General features: G+C 37.6%; 1 protein-coding gene across 2 annotated transcripts; it reads left to right on the plus strand.

Annotated features, from left to right (window-relative positions):
* The first annotated feature begins 236 nt into the window (after positions 1-236).
* On the plus strand, positions 237-9,901 carry LOC147549322 (RNA recognition motif (RRM)-containing protein). Of its 2 annotated transcripts, XM_086667091.1 has the most exons (4): positions 237-598; positions 781-1,110; positions 7,093-8,270; positions 8,374-9,901. In XM_086667091.1, exons 1-4 carry the CDS (start codon positions 596-598, stop codon positions 9,704-9,706), a joined length of 2,844 nt encoding a protein of 947 aa, XP_086523217.1. In that variant the 5' UTR covers positions 237-595; the 3' UTR covers positions 9,707-9,901. The 2 variants fall into 2 exon arrangements, with proteins under 2 accessions (XP_086523217.1, XP_086523218.1); XM_086667092.1 differs by lacking the exons at positions 237-598; positions 781-1,110 and adding an exon at positions 1,823-6,161 and having other exon boundaries at positions 6,235-8,270; positions 8,374-9,834.
* Positions 9,902-10,558: the final 657 nt, after the last annotated feature.

Below are 10,558 nucleotides of genomic sequence, written 5' to 3' on the forward strand. Positions count from 1 at the left end.
TATTGGATTTCAAATTCCATATTCATCCGCCAAAAACATACAATTAAAGTATGTGTAATTGAGTGACACGGTCGACTTCTTAGAAAAAAGTGGATCAATTGAATGGAAGCTCTTGGACTTTTCTTACATTATATTATATTATTTTAATGGTTGATCACACGAACTCTGAGTGAAACAATGGTCAAACTAAATTGGAAAAATCACCTAATTTGAATGTGAAAAATATGGGTAAATGCGAATAAAACTTAAAGTACTATTTCCCTCGCAGTTGCAGTTGTCTAGGATAGCATGTCTATATTTATTTTTTTTCTGTTTCTCCCAAACGGATAACATGTCTCAACTCTCACCCATGGGGTCATAAAGGGTGGGGCATGGACCCATACCAAACTCGAACCCATCACAAGCGCGAAACTAAATGCATACGAAACAAATAGTGCAGGGCCAGGCTCATGAGATAGAAGCGGCATCCCCAAAAGCCGTCTTTCTACTTGTCTCTCTCACCCTCTCCGGCTCTCCGTCCCAACTTCAAAACCCTAAATTCTCCTGTTCTTGTATCGATTTTCTCAAGACCCTAAACAGAAGATCAAATTAGAAGATGGTTAGTTCACCTCTAATTCAAACTTTCTAGGGTTTATATCTATTTCTGCATTTCCTTATCCAGCTTTTAATTGTACATTTTGATGTTTTTATGCTTGGTTTGGTTGTTAATTACGTCAGTTATGTGTGATGAGAATTCCTAAATGGATTCCTCCATTTTTTTTTTTTGTTTATTGGTTTCAGAGTGGAAGGGGAGGAAGGGATAGGTTTCGTGGTAGAGATAATAATAATAATAATTACTCGTCAAGATCTGAAGAGAAATCTCGCCACGGAAGAAATAGTAATCCTCCATCAAGACATCTTTGGGTTGGAAATTTGTCTCATCATATATCAGAAAGTGAACTTTCAGAGCATTTTTTGAGATTTGGGGAGCTTGATAGTATTGCTTTTCAACCAGGTCGTAGTTATGCATTTGTTAATTTCAGGAGAGATGAAGATGCCCTAATTGCAGTAAGAGCACTTCAAGGGTTTGAACTTGCTGGCCTCCCACTTAATATCGAATTCGCAAAGGCGGTTAGTTGTGTCATTCTCAATCTTTATCACACTTGTTACAATGCCTTGGTGCATTATTATTGTACTTCGTCGTTATTGTTTGTCATCTATTATATGAAGGCTTCATTAGTTATCAATTTAAAACACTTAAAATAAACAACAAGAGAACTAAACCAATTTGATTAAGTTAACTCACTGACTACTATAATCTTACTTTTGATTAGTAAGAGATTAAGAATTGGATTATATTCGAAAGGGCAACCGGTTAACAACATTTATCATCATTCAGAAAACAGATATTATTACTTGATTAGTTGTTTTAGACTCTCACAATGGAAACAGTACCTAAACTAAAGCAATTGAATTACTCAACTTCAGCATTTTAAACGCTTATATTTGAAGGAGCAACCGATTAACAACAGTATCATCATTCAAAAAACAGATATTATTACTTGATTTAGACTCTCACAGTGGAAACAGTACTCCTAAACTAAAGCAATTGAAGTACTAAACTTAAGCATATTAAACGATAGCAAGATCTTCATGAATTAAAGTAATGAATGGTGTTTGTATCATCTAAAGTCAAGAAGAAACACCCACATTAACTTAATATGCTACACCCAATATGTGCTCATAACTATTATGTATAGTCAGGTAATTTGCCGAAGAAGAAAAACTCACATTAACTTAATATGCCACGTGCCCACGTCCAATAAGTGCTCATAAATATAATGTAGAGTCAGCTAATTTGCTGCCAGATTTCGTGCCTTGAGAAAGATGGTATCCAATAAGCTACTATCGTCAAACCTAAGTAAGACGGTAGCCTGTATAGGTATTGCCGTATTGGTACCGGGTTCTATACCGGTACAAGGTGTGGGACGTGATCATTGAGAAACGGTTAAGCAAGGACACCTGGTTTCTGACACCATACAAATAATTCCCTGTTTTTAATTATTAGGTCCTATTGTCCTTTCCTTTTTTTTAACCTTTCGGATTAAGAATAGTAACTTTACATAAAAAGGGTGTCATCTTAGAGTGGTATTTTATAGTCATAAGTCCTAATACGGTTATTAGTTCCAAGTACACACTAGATGTACATACAAAATCTCATATTATGCCTACTGAGTTGACTGTGTGTTCTACTAGAATATCTGTGTTTGACCCAAACAATACTGAAAACGATTAACCAAACTACATAAGATGACAAAAACTAATACTGCAATAGACATTTCTGCTTCTTTAGTTGAGTTTGCCTTTGGTGTGCTATAGCATCTAAGATATAAGTAATCAGCAGGATCCCCCATTTTACGATATGGTACACCATAATATAGAAAGAGTTCGAACACTCATATTTCAGCAACACGCTTAAGCACTTAACTGTCGCTATGTGCGTTACTGAATTATAATATGTAGTTTATGGTCTTTGTTGTTGTTGACTTATTGATCTCCCGCAAGACATTAAAGTCACATATTTGCATACAAGATAACCAACCTTGTGTTCTACACGAATGAATGGGCCACCTTGAAAATTGGATTTATAAAAAAGTGCCATTGTGCTGGACTATATAAAGGAAGCTGTATAAAGGTGACACGTAAAAGTATCCACACTTATAACATGAAATTTCTCGTAAGACAATATAAACCTAAATCCGTTGGGTATAACTTATTCCACTTGAAACTCTGATTGGAACTACAGATGGAAGTTGGTGTGTGGGTTCAATAGATGAAGGCTGACGCCACGTAATAAAATTTGAACTGATGACCTCATTTGCTACCTGACACCAAATTAGTGAAGTGTCTGTTAACTCTTCACTTGACTAATCACTGATTTTGTTGTTGACCATGATTTTTTGCTAACAAAATGCAGTGTCTGAACGTGTAATCATGGTGTAAAATGTAAATTAGTTTTTCCCGATTACCATCCACAGAAAATATATGCTAGAGAAGTACTTCGCCACGATCCTCAACTACAGACCCTAATTCTAATAAAGAGAAAGCATCTCTTGCATCGTAACTTATTACTTTCTCTCTCGATCGATCCAGACTTTAGGACGACACTTCATGTAATCCGTAGCTACTCATGCTCCAACAGCACTATTTCATTTTTACAATAAGCAAAAAGTTTTATCTGTTAAGCGGTACCAATTGAAATAAGACAAACTCCTACAAAATTGGACATGGAGCATCTGCAATTCTCCCATCAATTTATCCTTGGTGGCTTGGCAAAATGCCTCCAAAGCTATGTTACAACAATTAGGAGTTTTCTTGTGTCAACACTGACATGTATGCCTTAGACATTGATGCTTTAGTGGGTACTCGTACATAATACCTTGAACTTGCACGTAGGTCTAATGTGTTTGCTCACTGAAAATGTTACGACATATGATCTTGTTCGAGATTAATGTCTTCTGTTCCCTGTGCTCTTATATAATAGTGTAAGACTTAATGTTCAAGATTAAAAGTTGTAACTAAAAATGAGGCATAGAATAACTAAGACAATACACAATAGTTTATTTATATGTAATCGTTACGAAGTTTTAGCTTTCGTCAAATTGTGTTTAATACTTATAGCTTGTGCTGTGAAATTGCCAATATTCAGTGTTTAATTCCGGCTAAAGGAACATCATCTCTCAAGAAATGGGTCAAAAGACAAAAGTACACTATAATGGGAGCCAATTCAATGTTAAGTCGGGCCACGTAAAAGGAATCATCACAAATAAAATTATCTCAAGCCTCTGTAACAAATCCTAACATAAAAAAGTAAGAAGCTGCTGATTGCACCCCAAGAAATCTTATTCCAAGAGTTAAGCTTAGTAAAGGAATCAATTAATATCATGAAAGCTACCTAACAGCTTTATAAAATAACTAATTATTTATATGTAGAATCGGCTGAGGATGAACCAAATGGTTCTCTTTCCCTGATTGGTAGTCAAGATGTGTTCATTACTGCATCAATAGAGTAAAACCCTGAATATATGCAACTTGTGGGAGCACTTGACATTCTAAAAGACCACTTTTTTCTTTGTTAAATCTTCAACTTGTTATGGTTATCATTGATAAAAACCAACGCATGGGTCTAAATCGGTTATGTCCCGGTGCTTACATCAGCAGGCTAAATGGGATAAGCTAAACAGCATCATAAATCTGAACCCGACACTAGTTTTTATCTTCTTAAGACAGACATTTGATTATAAGACTAACCGAACCAATAAAAAATATATTATTAGTCGGTGTGTTTGTGCTGCTAATGAAGTTAATTCGTGTTCTTTTGGCGACTTCCAACAAGCAAGCGCGGTAAATTACTGTTTGATTGTCCCAAGCTATAAAAGAATAACATAATATAACAAAACATTAGCTACAAATAATTAATAAGTCGGCAGGATAGCCAACAAGAAACCTTATTATGTATAGTTAAGATTTGTGAGTGGGGAAGTCTTTGTTTAGTTATACACATCATAGTTAGCACGCAAACTGTTTGACATATATTCATGGTCTAAACGTGTATATTTTCTTTTATAGTTATTCATGGTCTAAACGTGTATTGTCTTTTATAGTTAGGAAAATCTGCTTATTGTAACTTCAGCAGGCAGTATAGAATGCATAGAGAAAATATTACTACCTAATGGGTTTTAGCAGTTATTCACTCTTACAATAGCTTTGTTGCTAATACACATAGTACAACAAGTGAAGAAGAAGCAAAAGCAATTATTCATCAAAGTGATATCGAAGCATAATCTTCAGTGCACACCAAGTTGAGTCTCATAAGGCTGAAACCATCCGTTTAAACATTGGAAGCGAGCAATGACCTCACTTAAGCACTCAAATTTTAAGACAGGGAATTTCATAAAAGAGAGTCGAGCGCATCTCTAAACCACTGAAGCAGTAGCTTGAGTATGGACGTTTACTTGCTGTCGCCAAGCTCTGTAGTTGTAGATGAGGAGAAAATGATGCGTTTAATGTTCCACGTACCCTTGCCTGTGAATGCTCTCGAAATGAGTAGAAGTAGGTCATTGTCATTTGCCCCGGAAAATTAACTTCAAAGAATTAAAAAATAATTGAATGTGGGCATAACTCGTAGGAGTGTTTTATATTGGTGAACAACATGAAAAAAATTAACACTTTGCTGCTTGACACAACTTAAAACTCAGACCAAGGTCAAAATCATTAATGTGGTGACTGACTGACTGACTGCGAACTGATATAGCAAGTTTTCTTCTTATTCTGGAATTTGACCTGGTTATCAGACTATCAGTTTCAACGAGAACTACTTAAACCTTCTAAGGATTGTCATCCATACACAATGTTATGAAACTGGCGCACTGGTATCCGCTCAAGACGAGAATCATTAGTAACTCCCATTGCTCGTCTCATCCATTACTGTATCGTTCTCTTGATCTCTTCTTATATTGCGATTAGAGGTTCACTTTTTTGCTATTGTATGGAGTAAAAGAAGTGCAGGTAGCCTAGTTTCAAGTTCCAGTTATGTATTTTGGTCGTTCGGAAGTTCCAGACCGAAATTTCCCACCTGTAAATTTGTCATCTTCAGTAAGAGTTACATTTGTAGAAACTTGAGTGAGAACAGTTATCTTTCAATGTTCTTGAAGTGTTGAACATATGTAAGGTTTTCCATGAGAGAAACAAGACATGCGAAAAAAAATGCACGTTAAGTTTGCCTTGTTCTAATGCTGCCAATGTTGTAACTTGTTAGCAGCTTCTGTCAAAAATATTCCCGTGGGCAGTTAGTACTTAGGTTCCAGATTTCCTGTTGATAGAGTTGCTCTGAAGTGACCCCTTTTCGTTTATGATAGATTTTCTATGCCGTGATCAGAGTTCTTAGATGTCCACAAGTCATTGAGTCTTTCATGTATAATTCTTAGATTTCCCATGTATGGGGAATCCTGCAAGTTTTCTTGTTTCTCTGGATGATATGTCATTTGTTTAAAGCAACACTTTGTTCATGGTTAAAGCTTCATCAATCGTCTATGTTCATATTACTGAATGGAAGAATCTATGGTCGCTATAACGTGGGTAAACTTGTTGCAGACAAAGTAGATCGTGCTAAGTTTTAATAAGCCTTTAGGTTCTTAATTCTTATTGCATGAGAGTAGCATATCCGATAGAGAGATTACTTAATAAATCTTCCAGGTGCCTTACTTTCACCTTGTTGATGAGCAATTATAAATACTCTACAGGGTGTCCAATTACTAGTTCTCCACCGAAGATTTCAGCTTTCTAGATCTTAATGAATGTATTCTGGGGATGGGGTTTCAGAATGAGTTATATCTTGTATGAATGTTTTGCATGGTGAGGATTTATGTCTCTTATGGCGAAGCTGCAGGTTTTGTGAAGATCAGTGCCACAATCAGTACTGGCTGATCTCCATTTATAATGTGTGATTATCATTACGCTTATAAAACAGCAAACTTCAGTTTGTTGGGTCATACATATTTGGCTCCTACCAAAGTTGTGGAACCAATTAAAGGCTTCCAGAGAATATTGATTGAAGCTGTTGTTGAACACACAGGCACACACAGGCACACACGCGCACATATATATATATATACACACATACAGACACACAAATATAATACATATATAGATACATATTGCTGCTATTTTTAATTGGCGTGCTTCTCTGGTAATATATTCACAGTGAGCAACCTGGTCACTTCCGCTGGATAAACAAAGCCTGAAGTTTTTCGGTTTTCTCCCGCCTTGTGCCTCTGGGCTTTTAGTACTGTTTATGTGTCCCAGATGGCTCTTTGGTTAAAGGTTCAACTTTGTAAGGCCTTCTTGGTATTTTTTGTTATCCGACTTGGGAAGTTAGGAGTTAGGACCATGTACTCTAGCATTAAGGCACTTTAGATGCTCATATGACTAATTGTACAAATACTAAATTATTTCATCCTGCAGTCCAGTATTAACTTTTAATTTGCTAAGATATCACTGTATTTTAGCTAACTATAAGTGGTCGACTTCTTATGAGGAGTTGTTAAATTACAGGAGAGATCGACGACATCATCTCGTGATGAGGACTACTCAAAACGGCGTGTTGAGAGATTCTCTGCTGAAAGGGATGGGGGTTCATTCTTCCAGAGAGACTCGAGAGGACGACCTCCAAGTCTGGAACCATCTTTTCCTGACAAAAATGCAGAACCAAGTGAAGTTTTATGGATAGGATTTCCTGCTTTCTTGAATGTTGACGAAATAATGTTAAGAAGGGCTTTCTCACCCTTCGGTGATATTGTGAAAATTACTGCATTTCCTGGTCGCAGTTATGCTTTCGTGCGATTCAGGACCATTCCAGCAGCCCGCAGGGCAAGAGAAGCTCTTCAAGGAAAACTGTTCAATAATCCTCGAGTTGCTATTAGCTTTGCAAAGAGTGAACTAGACCAAACAGAGGAGTCAAGGAACACAGTTGATATCTTTTCCAACTTCAATACGAGTGATAATTATAGGCAGGACCTATTGTTTCAACCCCACATCCGATCTCCTCATTTTACTTCTGATATGGAGTATGTCGATTCTGGTTCTCTTGGTTTTGGTAGGAATAGTTCAGCGCGACAAGGAGAAAGTAGAGTCTTTGAACAGATGGGGTTGCTAGGTCCAGGGTCTCAATTTGGATTATCTGATAATACTTATAAACTACAGAGAGATACTCCTACGAGAGAGAGTTACCATCCAAGAGATTTTTCTCCGGAGAGATTTTCTAGAACTTTTGCACCTTTCGACGAACCTTCAGACTTCAGAGATGATTCCTTTCCCTTCCAAGAACCCAAGAGAATGAAGATGGGTCTGTTTCCTTCTGATACAGAACTCCCAGATTATCCTTTCTCTGGTTTGGGACGTGATAGACAGTTCGCTGGCCTTCCCCATAAATTTAATAGTTTTCCTGAATTTGATTCATACAATAGAAGTGTTGTACCTGGAGAATCTTTCAGGATGAACATGAGCCTTCCTCATGAGGACAGAGATGATGATTGGAAAGTGCCTCTCGAGAGGTTTGAAACCGGTTCTGGTTCTTTGCACTTGAATCCTGTTAAGCGAAAAACTTTCACTCCTGAATCACATCGTCCCTCTTTAAGTGAAGAGTGGAAATGGGAAGGAACAATAGCAAAGGGTGGAACCCCTGTCTGCCGGGCTCGCTGCTTTCCTAAAGGCAAGGTGCTCGACTTCATGTTGTAAGTTTCTCCAGCTTGTTATAATAATGCAGATTCTTGTTTAGTTTTGCACGACCAGATATGCTTTAGTTTTGCATGATTTAACACTACATTACTGTTCCAGGCCCGATGTCCTAGATTGTACGGCCAGAACAAGCCTCGATATGCTATCGAAGCATTTCTATCAAGCAGCTAGTAGTTGGGTGGTTTTCTTTGCTCCAGAAACTGACGATGATATCACGTTCTATAATGAGTTCATGCACTATTTGGGAGAAAAACAGCGAGCAGCGGTTGCTAAGTTGAGTGAGAAGGCGACCTTGTTTCTTGTACCACCTTCAGATTTCTCTGAGAAAGTACTGAAAGTACCCGGGAAGCTAAGCATTTCTGGTGTCATCTTGAAGTTTGAGGAGGCTAATTCTAGTTTTAGTTCTAGTCATCACCAACTTGAAACTACGGATTCAAAGGTCACACCTTTTCATGAAAATGTATCGTTTGCCAGTAGAACGTCAAGTGAGATAAGAACACCTGCCCGGAGCCAAAATCAAAACTACATAAACTCGTCCTCAGAGGCTTCTCGTTCACTTACTTCATTACCCACACCACGGAAACCAGAAAATAGAGAGCTCTCTTATATGGGAAATATTCCGCGACCAGCGCCATCGATATCTAATTCTGGTTCAGCTAGTTTACCAGGAAGATCATCCGAATTCCTCGACGATAGTACCTATTATGATCCATTTCAGCCTCAGAGCTCGTCCATCCCATCTTCCTGGTCCTCTCACATTACACAGAACTCAAATACTGGTCCAGGAAATTTGCCTCCCAATATATCAAATAATCCTTCAGTTCATTCTTCTGATAATACCACCACACACCATCAGTCTATGAAGCCTAGAGTTTCAGAAGAAACAAGCTCTAGTCAGTATACACCTGGAAATTTCGATATCCGCTCATATGGTGCAGGCAACTTCTCTCACCAGGAAAGGAAATCAGATGTATCTTCATCTTTGACTGCTCCATCACTTCAAGCTGAACATCTTGCTCGATTGGCATCTCTTCTTGGACAAAGGCAACAACAAACAAATGGCGGATCTGGATTATCCCTCGAGGAAGAGCAGAAACATTTAGGCCCAATAAGTCCACCAAGGCTTGCTTTTGGATCATTACAGCAACCAGGTTTACAGAATCAAGGATCCCCATATAATCCTCCATCGGCCCAGTTTAATCAAGTTCATCAGATGATGCCAACATCAAATGCTCCTAGTACTCAATCAAACAGATTCGAGCCATCAAGAGAGGTTCCTCAAAGCCAAGGAAATCCATCCTTTCAGAACAATCCTGGCGCTCAAGAAGAAACAGAAGCAGACCCACAGAAGCGTCTCCAAGCCACATTGCAGTTAGCTGCAGCTCTTCTCCAACAGATCCAGCAACAAGGAAAAGGACCCGACCAACACTAGTGTATTTCTTTGAGAAACGTTATCTATTCCTTTGTTGTTAATCCATCTAGAGAGATGGAAAAACAAAGCCGTTGTTCATGTTTTACTTTAATTTCTAGTGTGACCAATACACAACCAAATATCCTGTCTAGTTTTTATGTATTTATTTTATTAAGTCTTCGAGATTTGATTCAGCATGAAGTTTTATTATCGCAACTTGCTCCATTTTTCTCTTAAAATTATATCTTACGAGCTTATTTTCGAAGAGAAAGATGAAGACAAAGATATCGGCTTTGCACCATATGCAGGTAAGCCATTGTTGCAGGGTGCAGGATTTCTTTTATCTTTTGGTTCCTTGAGTTTGGGCACTAAACCTCAGCATCCCTGATGGAGCTAACCCATGGCAGTTGCAGGTCAGTGAAGTCTGAATTGTTTGAAGTTCATTAACACGTTTAACGATCATATTGGTGTGACATCTTGGTGATTATGTATTTTTATCAAGTGTGAAATTTCAATTATTTAAAATCAAACTGTGTCATTTATAGTTTTCGAGTAAAACTTCAAGTGATTGTAAACTCTTGTAAAAACAATATCTTCTATACAACTTTATGATTCTCTTGATTGATTAATTTTTGGATCCGAAACTAGTGCGCTTTATTCCGTCTGCCTCCGGCATCTGTATCTGATGTTACTTTTCTTCGTGTGTGTTGTTACATCGGCAACGAATTTCATACGTTACCGCTAGAATAGATAAATTTTCCAAAATATTGGTGTCCATATGATATTTTGGGAGAGAGAGAGAAAGAGAGGAAGAAATGTAGGTGAATTTGAAAACACCAATCTGGTCCAACAAATGTTGGAAGTTAGTTGGGA

This window comes from Eschscholzia californica, unplaced genomic scaffold (genome assembly GCF_041429995.1).
Source record: "Eschscholzia californica isolate CP2 unplaced genomic scaffold, dmEscCali1.0.p SCAF_3, whole genome shotgun sequence".
Taxonomy (NCBI): domain Eukaryota; kingdom Viridiplantae; phylum Streptophyta; class Magnoliopsida; order Ranunculales; family Papaveraceae; genus Eschscholzia; species Eschscholzia californica.

Coding starts and splice junctions, on each gene's coding strand:
- LOC147549322 (XM_086667091.1), top strand. Junction 1,111..7,092: donor ATATCGAATTCGCAAAGGCG/GTTAGTTGTGTC, acceptor GTTAAATTACAG/GAGAGATCGACGACATCATC. Junction 8,271..8,373: donor AAGGTGCTCGACTTCATGTT/GTAAGTTTCTCC, acceptor TTACTGTTCCAG/GCCCGATGTCCTAGATTGTA.